The sequence below is a fragment of the Alnus glutinosa genome, chromosome 8 (assembly GCF_958979055.1).
Source record: "Alnus glutinosa chromosome 8, dhAlnGlut1.1, whole genome shotgun sequence".
In the NCBI taxonomy this organism is placed as follows: domain Eukaryota; kingdom Viridiplantae; phylum Streptophyta; class Magnoliopsida; order Fagales; family Betulaceae; genus Alnus; species Alnus glutinosa.
The window spans coordinates 17,969,546-17,989,278 of NC_084893.1; the positions used below are offsets into that span (position 1 = coordinate 17,969,546).

At 35.7% G+C, this 19,733-nt stretch overlaps 1 protein-coding gene and 1 long non-coding RNA gene across 2 annotated transcripts; one reads left to right on the forward strand and one right to left on the reverse strand.

Moving 5' to 3' along the window:
- Window positions 1-1,683: 1,683 nt before the first annotated feature.
- Window positions 1,684-4,143, forward strand: LOC133875939 (uncharacterized). The gene is made up of 4 exons (XR_009901510.1): window positions 1,684-1,864; window positions 1,941-2,005; window positions 2,372-2,429; window positions 3,726-4,143. It is a non-coding gene; the product is annotated as an uncharacterized LOC133875939 (long non-coding RNA).
- A 2,984-nt stretch (window positions 4,144-7,127) lies between these two features.
- Window positions 7,128-11,065, reverse strand: LOC133876174 (uncharacterized). The gene is made up of 4 exons (XM_062314460.1): window positions 10,891-11,065; window positions 10,632-10,783; window positions 9,439-9,510; window positions 7,128-7,142 (listed from the first exon to the last, which is right to left on the reverse strand). Exons 1-4 carry the CDS (start codon window positions 11,057-11,059, stop codon window positions 7,128-7,130), a joined length of 408 nt encoding a protein of 135 aa, XP_062170444.1. The 5' UTR covers window positions 11,060-11,065.
- Window positions 11,066-19,733: the final 8,668 nt, after the last annotated feature.

The window sequence follows — 19,733 nt, forward strand, 5'->3', positions numbered from 1 at the left end:
AAGAGCATATTGATTTTCGGTTGGCAACTGGCAAGCATTGTGATAATTTTTTTTTAGAACACATGGTGATAGTATAAAAATAATGACCAGGTAAAACTGTCAAAGGCCCTTGACTCACGTTGAAGTGGCGAACATATATCACCATTTCCCATTAATAGACATGAAGCTTCATTTTTCTTTTTTGTCTTTTTCTAAAACCAACAAAGTAGACATACTTCTTTCTCTTCTTTTCAATCCAAAGACAAGAGAGCCAAAAAAACTATTTTCTTTAACTTTGGGTCTCTCCCACCATAGTAACAAGATCGAGACCCAGGGGCATGAAGGAGTAGTGCAAACCGATCAGCAAGACAAGGATGATGGTGGTGCGGGTTGGAGCACCTCTTCGAAGATTGGCAAAGTAAATGTGCAATTGGGTACGGTACTTTTTGGCGAGTCTATGGAACGAACAGTTGATCTGTGGTGGCCAGCACATCTAGGACGATAGTGGAGACGTGGTTGTTTGGCAGCATGACAATATGGAACGGACGTCGTGGCTTTGTGGGTGGTGATACGTAGGGATGTTGGTTGTTGGGGCAACCTTGTGTAGCAATTGGTGGATTCCCGCTGGAATGGGTAATTGTTCGGGTGCTTGGGTTTTGGGTATGGGGTTGAATATGTGGATTTTTTTTTTTTAGTGTTGCTGATAGGGGGGCTTCAATGTGATTGTTGTGGGTAGGCTTTGTTGGTGACGATGAGAGTAAGAATGCTTTCGATACTTTGAATTATGTTTATATATGATTTGATGATAGTTTATGAGCTTTCAAGTATGTTTATGAAATGAGAAATGAAATATGATTTGATAATGCTTCAAAGTATGTTTATGAGATTGAGAAATGAAATGTGTTTTATGAGCTTTAAGATCAGTTAAGGATTTCATGATTTGTTTAAAATGAATTATGAAAAAGAAATATTGTTGAATGATACATGAATATGAAAGTGAAAGAATGATAGTTTTATAACATGAAGCATGAACATGAATAAAGAAAAGTATAAGGAGCTGAAGTTGTCTCCATAGGAAATGTATTAGGAGCCGAAGTTGCCTCCAAAATGTGATGTAATGGGAGCCGAAGTTGTCTCCATAATGAAAGTATAGGGGCCAAAGTTGCCTCCTAATATGACGACATGCACGGCATAGATTTATTATGGTTTTAAATGCTAGATCTATTAGTATGCGTGTAATGTCCAAGAAAATATTTAATGGATTTATTAGGATTAAATAAAAATAAGTCTATTTGGTGTGGTAAGTGTTTTATTTTTATCTTATGGACTTGTAAATGGTAAACATGAAAAGAAAATATAATTGATATTTTTAAGGTCCAAACAAATAATGGATAAAAGAGATAATAAATAAATAAAATAATTAAGTAAAAGAAATATTAAGTAATAAAAGAAAGAAATGTTGTCGACCATTAAAAGAAAGGTTATTGTGTGGAAAAGTCAAACAAATAAATAATGAAATAAAGGATAAGAGACAAACAAATTAGATGGAGAAAAAAAAAAAGTTAATAAAATGAAATAAATTAAATAAAGTAATATATATATATATTGGCACATGGGGCGCAGACCTGCGCCCCACGTCCAAAAAAAAAATATCAACTGAAATGGCCAGCTGGCCATTTTAATTAAATGGCCGAATGGCCTTATCAAAGAGGCAATGCCTCTTCGTTTCTATTTTTGGAACAGCAGGGGCTCCTTTTCAATTTTTTCTCTTTTGGATTTTCATAGAAAATTTACGATCTGTAAAGATCCAACGGTCCAATCTTAGATCCGATTTCGGCAACGCAATCTTTGAAGCCCGATCTACATTTTGACCGAACGTTTTGAGGTAAATTGCTAAATTCGCATTTTTGGAGATTTTTATAAATCTTGTAGAAATTAGTTTAACTTGGCGTTTTCTCTAGATTTTGTGTGGTTTGGAGTTGCTAGGAGCTTCCCGAGCATCGGGTCTTGGTGTGGTGAATTTTTGGTAAGTTTTCCATAGACTTTAGTTTTTGGGTATTTTATTAAACTGTTATTTATTGTGATTAACCCTAAGTAATGCTTATGGGTTAGCAATATTGGGTTTAATAAAGTAATTAGAAATTATGGATTAATATTTAGGAATGTTAGGTATATATGGGTTAGGTCCTAATGCTAGTAGTTTGCATAAGTTGGAGATTTTAATTGTAAACCTAGGAATAATTCTATGTATAGGTTTAGTTAATTAATGGGTAGTAATGTAAACCCTTAAATTTTGTGGGTAACATAGTAGTGTGGCTTTTGAGCGATTCAAAATCTACCTAATGGTAATATTAGTTAGAATGCTAACTAATTCAATGTCTTGTATTTTTAGCGGCACGTTACGGTTGAGCTTAGAGTCGTTTGGATATTGGGAGTACAAGCAATCTGAGGTGGGTATTCCACTCACTGAGAAAATATATATTTATATATGTATTGGATTGATAAAAATATATATATTGTTTATGAAACCGAACCAACCATATGATGAAATGTATATGCTTTAAGATGATTTGTTTAGTTTCGATTATGTTTAAACTATATCAATGATGTTAAAGAGATAGTGTATGAGTGAAAAGTATTGAATAGATTTAAAGTGTTAAGTTCTGCGGTTGAGATTTAAATTATGCAAATTGTTTGAGAACATGTCATGTTGAAACTGCGTAGATTTGATAAAGAAACTAAGTTTTGAATGATTTCAAAGTGTTGGGTAAAATGCTGGATTTCTTTAGTTTTAAAAGGACGTGATTTAACAACTGCATGATTTGAGCATGATACAGTAGTGAAATATATACTGGTCAAGCATGGAACATTGAGCATGTAGTATAGAGCATACATCAACAGTAGTACAGCAGTAAAGGAACAGAATACACAGTAAAACAGCAGTTATCAGCATCGTGGGGGACCGAAGCCCCAGTAGACCCATTCATGCATATCATGTATATCATTGTTTAATGAGTGATATTTTTATGTTATGAGTAGATTTTAATAGACGTGTTGGTATGCATAAGTGTCTTAAATGAAAAGCGCTTATGTATATTTCTATCGGATAGTCATGTGTTAAGGTCATACATTGAACTTGAAAGTACATGGATACATGATTGCCCGAGTGCGAGTAATGGCATGTCTATGAGTAGAAAGTTTGACTGTTCTTGTTCTCCAGGAAAGACGTGTTAGCATGATTGAGTTTAGCTCTAGTGCTCTCATGATCTACTGGCGTCAAGGCACGAAGCTGAAATACGATTAGAGATGGTGTTGCGAGTGTTTTGTTGACGGATGTTGTCCTAGTACGGAAGAGTAAGATGTCATGTTCTTTGCTTAAGACTTATGTGTATACGTGATATCTGTGATGGAGTGATCGTGTGCACATATGTCCAAGCGACCGATGAAAAGTATTATTATAGAAGGGTCTATATGTAGAATCTTCCAAGCAGTAGATTGGAACTTCTACATATGTTCACAGCTATATAGTATGTTTTAAATGTTTTCTGAATAGTCGGTGTTTGCTGCATTAGCTGTTGGTAAATTGTGGCTAATATAGTACTCGCACGACTAAAAATAAAATAAAGGTTGGTTCTTTGTGAAAACTCAGTCAGTCTTATACCACTGAGGTCTTAGTGTGTTTCATGCTAAGGCGGTGAACTCATTCTTTCACCTATGCGGATGTGGATACCACCACAACCGTGTAGATGATATTCCTGTGGTTGCAGGTACTCTTGAGGCGGATGATGATCCGGTAGCTCACTACTTGGGATACTACGATTGAAGCCCGTAACGACAGTCGTAGTGGGATAGGACTGAGGTGTCCTCATTTTGGGTACTTTTGTATATGGCTTGTGACGTGTGTGTCACACATTATTTTGTATAAGCCATTCTTTTATATTTGTAAAATGTAGTTAAACTTTAAACAGATAGATTTGTGTTATGGCTCACTTATGTATAGATAACAGGTTCATTTATAATTATGCTTTTCCGTTATGTGTATTGGTATCATGATTTATTCCGCTGTAGATGTAACTCTGTATATCAGGTACATGTTATGGGACATGTGTCTATGTTGGCTAAGCGACACTTAGTCGTGCCACTACGATGACTCGTTTATGTTTGTATAAAAAGAAAAAAGAAAAAAAAAAAAAAAAAAAAGGGTCATCACAATGCGTATGAGTTTGAATGGAAAAGAACATATGTATACCGTTACAGCTAGATTACATAGAATGATTTATGTGGTGTTTCATGTTAGACGTATCAGTATGCCTATGAGTTTGAATGGAGCATAACATATGTATATTATTATAATTGGATTGCATATGATGATTTATAAGGCTGCATGCTTATATGTGCTTATATGCTTGTGTTCTCTGAAGTTGTGGAATGCTTGTATGTGAGTATAACTGAGTTATGACGTCATTTGCTTTACATGCTTAGATATGCACGTATGCTTGTATTTTCTGAAGGTTTGGAAAGCTTGTATATGCATAGAGCTGAGTATCCTAATATTTATATAGTAATATATAGTTTTATGCTTAGGTATGCCTATATGCATGTGTTCCTTGAAGTTGTGAAATATTTGTATATGAGAATAGCTAAGTGATGAAGTCATATATTTCCATGCTTAGATGTGCCCATATGCTTGTGTTCTCCGAAATTATGGAGTGCTTGTATACGAGTATAGCTAAGTCATATCTATTTATATATATATATATATATATTGTAGATGAGTGCTTCCAAGCAAGAGTGGAACGTATACATATATTCGCAGCTACATAGTATGATTTCACTTGTTTATAATTCAGACGTGCGCTAGAAATCGTAACTGTTCGCACGGGTGTTCGGACAGGGTTGCGAATAGGTCCTCTCGGACTTTGGTGTTTGCAGAAGTGTTTGGACAGCGTTGTGCACACAGACTTTCTACCAAGCCGTCCGGACGGTTAAGTCAACGTCTGGACGCCACCTAGAAACTCCATTTCTTAGATTTTCTAAGTGTTGTCCCTGCATTTTACTAATTCTAATCATTTAATTATTTTAATTTACACTTTAAACACTTAATTAATATCTCGAATATTACAGCTACCATTGGTATGATACTTCATCTTTAAAACATTTTGCAGTAGATAAGGTAAATATATATATATTGTAGATGAGTGCTTCCAAGCAAGAGTGGAACGTATACATATATTCGCAGCTACATAGTATGATTTCACTTGTTTATAAAACGTCAGTGTTTACCTTATCAACTGCAAAATGTTTTAAAGATGAAGTATCATACCAATGGTAGCTGTAATATTCGAGATATTAATTAAGTGTTTAAAGTGTAAATTAGAATAATTAAATGATTAGAATTAGTAAAATGCAGGGATAACACTTAGAAAATCCAAGAAATGGAGTTTCTAGGTGGCGTCCAGACGTTGACTTAACCGTCCGGACGGCCTTGGTAGAAAGTCTGTGTGCGCAACGCTGTCCAAACACTTCTGCAAACACCAAAGTCCGAGAGGACCTATTCGCAACCCTGTTAAAACACCCGTGCGAACACTTGCAATTTCTAGCGCACATCCGAATGCTCACTTAGCCCGTCCAGACGACACCTGAGATAAATGTAAGAATGAGTCTTTTTAAACTCATTTCTGCCAGATCACACCCCCAAACACGATTTCCTTTTAGGGTTTTCACCTAAAACCCTAGATCTACGATTATCCAAGCCCCTAACATCAAATCTAACCTCGGAAATGTGATCTACAGAGCCTGATCTACGTTTCTACCGATTAGTTTGAGGTAAAACGCTAAGCTCTTGTCATTTGAGATTTTGAGTTAAATCTTGAAATGTTGGAGTTTAATCTTTGATATTCTCTAGGATTTGTATGTTTTGGAACTTCCAAAATATTCCCCAAGCTTTGGGTAGCATTTGGGTGAATTTTGGTAAGTTTCCCAAAACCCTGGTTTTGGGTATTTATCTAGATTGTAGTCTTAATTGTCTAACCATAAGTAAATCTTATGGGTTAGTGTTGTTTATTGTGGGGTTAGTATTTATGTTAATGGGTAATTGAATGGAACCCTAGAAATTCTATGGGTTTTCCATGGGTCTAACACTTGAACAATTTAAGAGCTAATAGTAAGTCTAGTGTTAGAAAATGCTAAGTATTGTGCAATGTGTAATTTTACAGTGACACATTGTGAGGAGTTGTCAAGGAAACTTTGTGAAGCCCAATATCCGCACAACCAAGGTAAGTATTTTACTCACTGAAAAATTGAAGTATTTTTATGATTAATGTATTATAAAATAAGTTGTCGAGCCAATTATATTTTTGGATGAATATGTATGATGTGTTCAGTTTCAAAATGTTAATGGATGATGATAAATGTTGTAGAAATGTTTGAGAAACAATTGTAAGACATAGTAATGAGTAGAGAATTCATGATGTAATAGATAGAATGTGGAAAGAACATGATGTTGATTGAACACGGAGCATGCGTAATATTGAAGGATAAAATGAACATGAGTTAATAAGGATGCATGAGAACATGTAGATTGGAAAGTGGTAACTGTGATGCATCTTTAACGATGATTTATGAAAAACATAAGTTATGATGAGTTGCATGTGACATAACATGAACATTGAGCACACAAAGTGTTGGAGTATTAGAATAACGAAGTCATGTACGAAACGAGTCCTTAGGGTTGGAGCCTCAATGGGTAAAACAAGTGTAAGTCCAGTGGGTTGTAGCTCCTGGCATTAGAAATAAGTCATGGGGTTGTAGCCTACAAGTAAGAAAACTAGCCCTTGGGGTTGGAGCCTCATAGGTGGAGACTAGGGGCTTGGAGCCTCAGAAACGAGTCTTAGGGTTGTAGCCTCATGGATAAGGAACGATCCCTTCGAGTTGGTACCTCAGAAACGAGCCTTGGGGTTGTAGCCTCATGGATAAGGAACGATCCCTTAGGATTGGAGCCTCATGGGTGGAGACTAGGAGGTTGGAGCCTCATAAACTAGTCAGAGAGTTGTAGCTCCTAGGTACGAAACGAGCCATTGGGGTTAGAGCCTCATTGGGTAGATCAAGTGTAAGTCCAGTGGGTCGTAGCTCCTGACATTAGAAACAAGTTAGAAGGTTGTACCCTGCAGGCAAAGAAAAAGTAACGAAACAACGAGCATGCATAGCAATGTGATGTATGATTGATTGTGCTAGACGTATTGGTATGCTTATGTTTCTTAGTATGGGACGGGGAACATATGTACAACGATATTCGGCTAGTTTGTATGGCATACTACGAGATGACATGTATGCGAGAGTGTATGTAGTACATGGATTCCCCAAAGGTCCGGAATGTCATGTATGCATGTGCGATCGAGTACTGACGTTGAGTAGAGTTCATGAGATGGCATGTGTTAGGTATGCGTGCAATACCTTAGTAATTTATTGCTGAGATGGTGAACTCATACTTTTACCTGTACAGATGTGTTTAACCCCACAACCATATAGATATTGATATTTTGGTTACAGGTTTAGCGGATGTAGTGGATGACCCTGTAGCACAGTGTTTAGGATATTACAACTGAAGCTTGACACAACAGTTGTAATGTGATGGATCATGAGTCGTCTATGTCTTTTGTATATTTTGTATATGGCTTGTGACAATTGTGTCACTTAATCTTTTGCAAAGCCATTATTTTGTGGTATAATTAATGTTAAGTTTAAGCCTTAAATAGATAGATATTAAATATCTCTTTTGTGATTAACCGTTATGTTATAGAAGTGTTTTTCTGCTATTCAGATTATGTATAATTGAATGTTCCGCTGCATAGATGTAACTCTGAATATTAGGTACATATTATGGGATATGTACCTTATATTGTCTGAGCGACAAATAGTCGTGCCACACTGTGATGACTCATTTATATTTTTGAAAAAAAAAAAAAAAAAAGGCCGTCCTAGTAGCTATTAATGTAAATGTATGGTAGAAAATATAATTGTTGGCTCAATACATAAACTTGGTGAGTTTTAGAAACTGTGGACTCACTGTTCTACCTATGCGGACATGGCTAACACTACGATCATGTAGATGTTGTTTATGTTGCAAGTTTAGGTGTTATATGCTATACATCATGTGCGAGCGTAAAAGTCATCGAAGAGATTCCTTCATGATGTTGTTTGGTGAGACACTGGTTTGACCTAAGTCAGTCTCTCTTTATATTGTAGTGACTTGTACATTCTAATAGTAATTTGAGATGTATTGATATTATGTGACGTAAAAGCTTTGGTTAGTTTATTGGAAATGTTATGTGGTCGATTTAAAGACAAAAATTATTCAGGTATTTCCACTGCATTAATCATTTTAAGGATAAGTAGCGTCTCAAGGTTAATCGAGAAAAATTTTCCATTTCGTCATTGAATTTAGGTTGGGATGTTATAATAATTCTGTCTGAAATTCTCCTTGCATGTTGAATGATCAAAAATACTTTCTTGGTGTTCTTGATTAAACCTTCAAATCTTCTCTTTGATGACTGAATATGACTGTGAGTGTGGACTGAAAAACTATTCTCAAATCAATAGAATAGTTAGAAGCATAAACTTGAGAAAACTAAATATTCTCTCGTCAATATTTCTCACGACTCTCTTACACGTTCTTGTACCTTTCAAAAAAAAATATTTATGAAACTTGAGTATTGTAGTTTTTCAACTTATGAATCAGTGAATGCATGATTTATACTTTACTATGGTCCTCTATTTATACACTTGGATTTACAATCATAACTGGGATATGAGATAAACTGTAGTTATAGTAGAACTAGGACTAAAGCCATAGTAGAACAAGGACTAGAGCCATAATAGAGCTAGGACTGGATTCTTAGAAGAACTAGGACTAGATCCTTAGCCCACTACTACTTGCTCTAAAGCATAAGCTTAGGTTTTCCTTAAATTCGATGCTCCTTTAATTCTACTTAAGCCTTTTAGAATAAATTCCAAAAGCCCAAAACTCTTTAATTGCTTAAGTATTGCGCCCCAATATTAGGTAATTCTAACATCCCCAAGAAAAATAAAAAGACAAAAATGACCTCAATTTTTTTTTTTTAATAAAACAGAAAAATATCCTTATAAGTTTGAAAAAAAAAACTAAAATTCTTAAAAAATAATGAAAAACATTTTTTTAAAAAAAAAATAATAAAAAAAATTGAAAACCTGGTTTCTTTTTGTTTTTAATTTTAGTTTTTTTTTAAGATTTTTTTTTATATATAATTTTTTTTTTTTGTTTTTGCCCTTTTCCCTTTTTCTTTTTCACTGGATACATGACAAATTCAAACGAGCACAGGGTCTTTTATTTTTATTTTTAGTAAATTTCCATCAAGTTTTCTCCGATATATATTTGACAAATGATTTTTTTTTTTTTTTTTATGAACAAAAAACTTTACAAACCAAACTCATCAAAACAAACACTCCAGTTAAAACTGGATGCAAAGTTCCAACAGGAAACAACCTGTAAGCCTGCTGCACAACAAGCAAAACAGTAAAAAAAAAACTCACAGCTCAAACAACAGAGCAAACAAAGAACAACACTAGTCAACACATTACAACCGAAGATCCAATAGGGAAGCACAACACTTCGCAAAACAATATAAAAGCTCAACTTCTAAGCTAAACAAACTCCAAAGCATAAACAGATAAAACTAAACCAGAGGAGCCCTTCTAGACAGAAATTTGGCCAAAACCCGAGTCCTCACTTCCCATTTAATTTTGGAAACGATCTACCCCTCAGTTCTATGAGTTTTTTCATGAAGAAGAGCATTTCTTTGAAGCCACAAGTATTACACAACTGCCCCCAAAGCAAAGCTTACGATCACAACTCTTCAAATTTCTACCCTGCAACTCAGCAACACTCCAAAAAACAACATCCCAACTAGTAGGAGGGTTGCTCACCGAACAATCACTTATAATGGATCTCCAAATCTTCCTGCTGAAGCTACAATTAAAGAAGAGATGAACTTGGCTTTCTTGTGTAGTACGGTAGAAAAGGCACAAGCTATCTCCACCACAGCCTCAACCACACATTTTCTATCGAGTAGAAATAGCATTATGGCACTGCAAAAAAATTTGCAATTTGCCACTTGCAGGTTGCCACATGTACGAAGGCTATACACGTGGCAAACAGTTGGCCACATGTAAATAGCCACGTGTGAGAGGCGTGGTAGATCAGGTTGTTGCGAATTGTACAATTTGCCACGTGTACAGTAATTACACATGGCCACTGTGCCACGTGTAATTACTGTACACACGGCTGACAGTCAGCCGCGTGTATTTCCGTACACGTGGCAATTTTTTTTATTTTTTTATTTTTTTAAAAAAATTCTAATTTAGTTTTTAATTTATTTTTTTTGGTTAATTACTTTTTTAATTTAATTACTTTTTTTTATTTAAATTTCTTATTTCCGCCCAAAAATATTGCAAAATCTATTTTACCCAAAATTATCACAAAATCAAATTACACAAATCAATAATTAATAACATGTTTGTTAACTACACAAATCAACACAACAATATCTACACATTTGAATACCAAAAAATAAACGTATTCGTTATTAAAAAAAAATAATTACACAAAATATCTACACATTTGAAGGGCGTCCCTGCGAATCAGGAGGTATCGTCCCAGGCGTGTACTCCCCGACCGGCAATTGCTGCGCAAGGGACGGTGTAGCGACACGGGAGTGCTGGCTCAGCTGTTGTCCAATAGGCGACAACGGACCAATCGTTGTCGCATTACCTGCAAGCAATAAAAACAATTAAAGTATATAATATTATATGCAAATTTAAACAAGTAATGAAAACAAATTAAAAATAATTTTGTTGTATACACAATATGAATCATACCTGCAGATGCACTATTAACAGACGACGTACTACCTACGTTTGCAGGTGAAGACTGCTGAACATGTGATACTCTCATAGAGGCCATGAAGGCCTCGAATTGTCTCATGCGCTGCTCCAAGACGTCATTCCTCTCTCGCTCAGCACGTAACATCGTTTGCATTTCTGCCATCTGCCGGGCATGTTCGACCCAATCCCGAGATGTGCCCGCAGATGGTCCCCCTTGTGAGCGAGCCGTGTACGAGAAACACGTCCCACGAACAGGAGTAACGTTCGGCCCATCCTGCCAAACCCTCCCTGCATACTCAGGCCTCCCAACCGCCTATTCATACCCGTCGTCCGATGCCTAACGCACAGTGTCACCTAAGACACTCTGCGTGGCAGCATGATCACTAGATAAACCCTGCGTCATCCTCACATGTACGTCGTCAACATAAAATACACATGTATTGAATAATGCCATATCACACGCATAACTTATAAATATTAGTAAAATATATCAGTAGCATACGCATAGGACCAGTGTACATTCATTGAGGTAAGTGCCGTCCTTCCTTGTGTGCGTCTTCACGAATGACTCGGCGCGAGTGGGTGGCGTGCCAGATGTACATGTCTATCACCATCCAGTTGAAATATTTCACATTCAGTAATACTTGTGTTAAAAAAAAAAAAAAAAACAATTAGGCACAAATATGAAAACAATTACATATATCTGTTCATACCTCATCATGATTAAATCTGGCATAACTTTTGGAGCCCAGACAATGAGGGAGGTCATTCTGCTATCGCAACCGCTTCATCAGTTCACAAGTCGCCTACACATTGAACATTTCATAAAAATGTAAGCATTGACACACTTAAAGTAGTAATAAAATAATATGGACTGTTATTATAAATGAGCTCCAATTTTGAAATACAATCAAAGATCTACATACCCTTTTTTGCTTAGTGCACCAATCGCTCAGAAGGTACTCCACATCTAATGTGTCATACTTCTCAAAAACTTTCTCCGGCACTCTCGCACGTATAATCTTGGGCGTGTCACCGTCTCGAATAGCTAGCTTGGTTCTAAACTTCGACTTCCACGATTGGTGCTTACAGCAAATATCAGCCCACGCTTCGTGTTGTGCCTTGCGTTCGTCTACGGATACAAGTAGATAAAACTCCTCATGCACATTCAATTTAAGCATTAATTTTAAAAGTTCAACAAAAACTTAATCTTAAGTTTAATTTAAATAAATAAATTAGATTCATAAACATACCATTAGCGCGTCCCACATAGCCTTCTTAATGTGCTTATCTACCTTTGCCCATTCGTCCCGCATATGTATGTGGGACCCACTCCTGATAAGCATGCCCGTAGCACACCTAAAACGATTGCAGGCTCTTCCTACTGGTTGTGTTGCAGCATTGTACTGCAACACAATCTTCTTCCCTCTCAGGAGCACCCAATTCCTCTCGAGGTCCCTAATCACATCATAATAGATACTCCCATCTGAGTTGTAACCTAATCAAAAAATATACAACATTTAATTGTTTAACACTAAAAAACTTAATTATATTAATAAATTTTAAATTCAATTTATATTTTTTTCAAACTTAATATTAATTATTGGTAACATTATATGAGTTTTAATCATGTATAAATATGTATTTACCCATCAACCGAATCTAGTCAATCTGTATGCGCTGGGTCGCCTGCATGCTCCTCGCCAACCCCTTCCACCGAAGGTGGCTGCTGATCGTCATCTGAAACCATATCCTGTGGGCTATCGAGGGCCAACTGATCGGGACCCAACATCGCAACATCCCCCTCATGGGGAATCTGGCTCCCCCCCGGATCTGGCATCTGACTCTCACCATAAAGGGGCACTTGGCTCTCCCCAGATAGCGGCACCTAGCTCTCCCCAGGTGCCGGGCCTTGGCTCACTGCCAGTGCTGGCACTTGTCTCAACCCTATAGCCGGGCCCTGACTCACTGTCGATACTGGCATCTGTCTCAACCCCATAGCCGGCATCTGCATCTCCCCTGTCTGTGGCAGCGGAAACCTATCATCCTGTGTCTCACTATCAGATCCACATCGTGTAGGTCCAGTTGTAATACCCCGTATTTTAAGATATTGAATAAAATATCTTAAAATATGATTTAGGACCTAATAATAAGGATTACATACATATGAATATTTGTGGAATAAATATTCATCAAGATAGGTATAAATATTTAAGAGGTCAAATATTTGTTAGAATTATATGTATAAGTGTATAGGAGTTAAAATGGATTAGAAATTAGACCGAGTCTAATTCGATCAATTGATTTTAGAATCGATCGAGCGATTGTTTAATGTCTTAAAATTGAACATGTGATTAAGGAATCGAACCCTTATTTGAAGCCGAAATCGATCGATCGATTAAATAATCGATCAAGCGATTTAGTCTTATAGGTGCTGAAACGAGTGAAAATTTGGCTAAGTATAATAGATCGATCGACCCACTGTTCAAGTAGATCGATCGACACACTTTTGAAGTAGATCGATCGACTTAGAAATCGATCGATCGACTTTTCTACATAAACGGATTCATGCACCGAATCACCTTAGATTCGATATTTATTACCAAATCTCCCCAAATCTTCATCACAGCCGTTGGATACGATCGTTTTGGGTTGATCTGGGCGGTCCATTTCACTATATAAGGAACCCAATCCCCTCCTTTGATCACATCTCATTTTGTTTCAATTCTCTCCCAAAACTCTCTTAATTTCTCTCCCAATCTCTCTCAAATTTAGTTCTCTCTCTCTTGGTTTAAGTCCAGGAGCAAGAAAAAGAGAAGATTAGAAGGTAAATCTCTCTCTTTAATTCTCTTTCTCTCTCTTTTTTCCATCTCTGTCTCTCGGTTCACCTGCAAAGAAAAGAAGAAGAAGGAAAAAGAAGAAAAGAACGAAAAGAAAAAGAAAGAGAAAATGATATTTAGTTTAAATAAAGTTTTGCTTTTAATATTGTTGATTTTATGAGTCTTAATCTAATGTTTTAATGTTGGTTTTCAAAGTGGAGTGACTAAAATATAAAAATACACCGTTATAATGCCCGAATTTAAAAGTCATTATTTTACAAAAGCGTCGTTACGCTGCCAAAATATTTTTAAATATTTTTATGCATTTAATATATTTAATGTCTTTATTCTGCCCAATTTTATAAAAGAGTAATGCTACATATCATCTCTTTGTCCTCCTTTTATCCTCCCAAAATTGATGTGGCTCTTAAAATTACCATTGGATCAAAATCCAATAATGATCTATCATAAATTCAATGGTGGTTTTAAGAGCCACATCAATTTTGGAAGGAGAAAAGGAGGACAATGGGATGATATGTAGCATTACTCGTTATAAAATGATTATAACTACGACGATTAGTTATATTAATTGTTATGTCTAAAAACAAATATTATGCTAATATGATTTTAAAAGTGAAAAGGGCAATTTTTATTAAAAATAGGTATTTTGAGTATTGTTTATAAATGCTATTATAATGCCTACATGAAATATGTGGCATTATAATTAATTCATTTTATATGTTGTTAAAAGCTCCAAACGACATTATATTATTTAGAAATCAAAAGCGATAAAAAGAATATCAATACCGTATACAATCCATTTTTATTAATATAAAAGGATTATTTTATTTGTGGATATAAAATATAATGATAAGGTTATATTTATATAATTATTATATCTTATGTATAGCCGTTATGATACGTAGATAAATAATGATTTCTTTATGAAATAAAGAAATAAGTAGATTCGCCTAGTTTTATTTAGTCTATTAATGCATGGATATAATTATGCAATTTCTGTGGATAATGTCTGAAGTGTAAACTGTAACTATCTCTATACTTACTGAGGACGAAGCTGGTTGACTTTTCCTATAATATATGTTTACTGCTTTATTTACTTGTTTGTGCATGTGGCTTTGCATATTTTATTATTTTTAATAATCGGTTTAATAACAAGCTGTGGATCGAGATCCACAGTGGTACATGATGATTCACTGGTGGCCCAGGTACAGTGAATGTAGAAGTACTGAAAAAGAGAATAATAAATACAAAAACTGGTGTACTCAGGTCACCAGGGAAGACCCAGGTTTCCAGGAGCCCAGGCTCCCAAAGATTATAATTAAAACTTAAGTGAGGAAGCCCAGACTTCAAATAAGACGTTAACCGTGCCTAGGCCAACAGAGGAGTGGAAAAAGGGAAATACCTAAAACTATACACTTAAAACTGTCATTGCTTTATGATTATGTTTATGTTCACCTTATGTCTATGATTTGCGATCATAGATTATATGTTGCATATACATGTGATTATATGGCCATTGCATTGTGTTGCATTAATTAAATAAATCAGCACTCATACTATTATTGGAAACAGCGGACTCACTTTAGTATTTTATGTTGTTGTCTCCTCTTTGTACTGTGTAATGATTCAGGCTATGAAGAAGAGGAATATCAGGACTATCCCGACTCGTAAATGGTTCCTGATTCAGTTTTTTGTGAGGCTGGACAGCCTTTCTTTTTGGGACTACCCTATTGTAGTTCATCTAACCTAGCTCAAGACAATATTTATAATTCTACAAGTTATATATAGATATTTGGCTTGTATGACTATCTTGCCTTGTGAGGCATAACTGTTACTACTGTTTGTATAATTACTGACATGTGAATTGTACCAACAATGAATATTGTTGTGTAAATTTTAATGTACTCGCAAGTGCACGAATCGTTTTGCAATATAGTATTATGCAAGTGCGAGGTCGATCCCACAGGGAATTGTGTTGCGAAAATTAATCTCTATTTTAACTAATCCTATTTTAACCTAGTTCCAAATTTAGGGATTTTTAACTAAAGAAAACATAAACAAAATTAATGAAAATAAAGGGGTCTAGGGTTTTGGAATCCACACCCACCAAATCACAACAACATAGTTTCATGCTCACCACACATATTTCGAATTCTCTCATACAATCTTAGGTATGTTTTTCTTATGCTTCAAAAATAGTTTAAATCATTCAATGAATCCATTCTTCCACAAATCACAAAAGATATCTAGTTTGAACTAAATCATCAAATGTATCCATAGAATGAAACACACCAAATATCCAACATTTTGATAAATGAAAACCCAAGCCATCAATTTACTGAAACTATATCAAATCATCACTTGTATCCGGAAATCACAAGAGATATCCAACAATAATCTCAATAGTTGAAGTAGAACAATAAGAAATCAAAACCCATAAACTCAAATAGCATAAATAAGCATGGAAACTCAGTTTCTCTTCAATGGTGAGGTTTCATCCTGAACCCTAGATGAAATTTCAGCTGCACATAACTAAAGAAAGCATAAATAAACAACAATAATTCATTAAAATGAAATAAACTTACAAAATATGGAAGTTCTAGGTCAAAATCAACCCAAAAACCCTAAACTACAGTGAGAACGGCGCCTAGGGCGCTCCCAAGCGTCCTCTCTTCGGCCTCTCTCTTCAAAAATGAGAAAAGAATGGTATTTATAGAGTTAGCTAGGGTTTCTGAAATTTCAGCTACGCATAAATTCGATCGATCGATTTTATAATCGATCGATCGACATCGGGCAATTTTCGATCGATCGACTTTCTAGCAATTCCGAATTTCCAGCTTTTTATGTATTTTCACTTGAAAATTACCATTTTTCTCTTAATGTCTTGCAAAAACGCAAAAACACCAAAACTAACCAAAACATCAGAAAATAATAACACCAAAGGTCTAACTAATGTAAATTAAGGGGTTCAAATATACAATATTTGGCACTCATCAAATACCCCCAAACTTACATTTTGCTAGCCTTTTAAACCCCTAGGACTCCCTAGTGGACGAGTGAAGTCTCGTGAAGGTTTGCCAGAAATGATACCCACAAACATTGAAATACTATGTTGTCAACAAGAAAGAATTTTCACACAAACTATGGTTATTACATCATGAGCATGCTTAAAAAGACAAACACCATCATCAACATCGACAGGAGATCCAACATCAAATCACTCATAAATGAACAATTAAGACATCATTTTTTTCTCAAAAGTGTAGAGTGAAATTAACATCCAGTCATGAGGTTTCAATTTAATTTCAAGATAAGTACCTCAAAAATCATTGGAATCCCTATCAAATGAAACAACCAAGGCAAGATATGCAAATTATTTTATTTTATTTTATTTATATATTTTTTTGCTTTTTTTTTTATTTATTTTTTATTTTTTTATTTGTGGGCTATGCAATGATCGACTCCCTTAAGCTTTCTAATTGACCTACGTAACGAGTGTTGGGCCAGTGACTCCCAAACCAGATGGTCTTAGGGCACTAGATGTAGAAACATCCCTAAGTGCTTAATTACTCAAGTCAAAAAGGCTATGAAACCAAACTAGCCATACAATTAACCAAATTGAAATTCTCACCTTTTGACGCGAACACTCAATGCTTAGTGAGGCAAGAGGCCCGGTTACTTAGTGAAAAACTCAAAAAGATCTTATTCCCTTTTTTTTATTATTTTTTTTTTTGCAATATCTTGCAAGCCAAGGTTATTTATCAATAGGTCATCCAACAATTCTCAAAATACACAATTAAGCACAAATTCATACCTCACAGATTACATGCTAATGTGCTCGTGATAATTCAACTCAAACAAGTGAAGTCTCACTAGCCCAAAAATAAGTTAAAAGACTCAGATTCCTAATGACATGATATGTTCAAAACTTTAAGCAAGCCAATGAAATGCAAACCACAACTATGGTTTAACTCAAACTTGACAACAACAATTTTATTTTTTTATTTTTAGGAACAAAAGGACAACTAAACATAACCAAACAAACAAACAGAAAAAATAAATAAATAAACAATCAAACAAACAGACAGAGTGTTTTTTCATACCCCCAAACTTGAATTACACATTGTCCTCAATGTGTAGTGTAGAAATACATTACCAGAAGTAAGGAAACATCAAGGTGTGAAAAAGGTCAAGGCATCCCCCAAACTTAAACACCAAACACCTGTCAACAAAACTAACAGCAACATTTTCTCATAGAAACAAACATCAAAAGGTTAATTGCTGTCAGACACAAAAATAAAATAACAAGAAATGAAATGAAAAATGAAAGAAATTAAATGTGCGGAAAGTAAAAGGGAAAAAGAAAATTTACAGCACCTTCCCGGATCACATGGATGTCCGACCAATCCCTTCCACCCTTTCTTCTTTAAAATTTGATATCCCTTGGGTAGAATGGATCGCCTTCTTAGGTGGCCAACTTGCTTGCTTCGAAGGATCTTCTTAGGAAGATGGTTCCTAGATTTGTGACCTCGTGTGCATCGATCCTTGAGGTTTTTAGCAGAAGATGGCTTGTTGAGACATTGAAGAACTGAAGCTTGGGGATCATGAAATGTCTCAAGAGGGATTGTGATGAAGGAATGAGCTTCAGTACTCATTTCCTTGTCGTTGGACAAATTTGGATTTGACGGGGGCGTTGTGTGCTCCAGGTGCTCAATAGACTCCAAGTGCTCTCCTTTCTCTTCAAACTCAGCCGCTGAAGAAGATGTGTTGGGGAATGATATCTCAGTGGTTTCCCCATTCTCAGGTCGTGTCTCAGGAGTGGAATCCAATAAGGCCTCATCTTGCTCAGGTACCAAGTCAAGGTTAAATTCGATTTGAGCACCGCTCTCTTCAAAAGGATCTTCCAGACTTGGTTCATAAACAATTTCCTCAAAAACTACCTCACTCCCAAGTGTGGTAGTGGCTTGGACATGCTCATGATAAGAATTGCTGAAATCATCCTCATCAATCATGTAGTGCCCTATAGCCATCAGCTGACTTTGAAACTCTTCTTCCTCTATTCTGGTGACTTCAGCAACCAGATATTCGAGCTGTCCTTCTATCCTGGCAATCGCTTGAGTGTTTTTCATAGTAGCATTCTTCATGTCACTAATAGCCTAACCTGTGAGCTCCATGAAGACCTTGAGAGTGTCTTCCAAAATGGACTGTGAGGAAGAAGCTGGATAATTGTAGGATGAAGAATGGAAAGATTGGTTATCGAACAACGGATAATCAGGATGGTGCAGTTCTTGAAATTGGGGAGCACAATTTCCCATGGCTTGAGCATGCCACGAGAAATCAGGATGGTCGCTCCAGTCCGGGTTGTAAAAATTGGAATTTGAATCAAATCCCGGGCTAGAGAAATTGGTGTTCATTTGATCATAAGAAAGATTGCAGAATTGTCCCCACGATGGACAATTACTAGCACTATGATAAGGATCGGAGCAATATGAACATGGTTCTTCTGGGTAGAAATTGTGAGGGTAGTTGGTTAGAGCGGGTGTCCTACCACTAGGCGAAGCATGTTGTGCAGAAAAATCACTATAATTTTCAAAATAAGAATCCATGCTTCACTTGCACCCTCTAGCATGCAAATATCCCACAAAAGAACTAAACAAAGTTTTTTTTTTTTTTTTTGAAAATTAAAATAAACTAACAAAGAAATATATATATATATGTATATATAAACAAACAATAAAATAAGGAAAAACAGAAACAAAATATTAACAAATTAAACCAGAAACAGTACTGGAAACAAAACAAAAACAAAATATTAACAAATGAAACCAGAAACAGTACTGGAAACAAAACAAAAACAACTTATATGGGTTCTGGTTGCTGCCTTCAGAAAATTCGCTCGATCGAAATTAAGTTCGATCGATCGACTTTAGATCGAGCGAATGTTAACTCGATCGATCGACTTTTGATCGATCAAATTTTGGCTCGATCGATCGACTT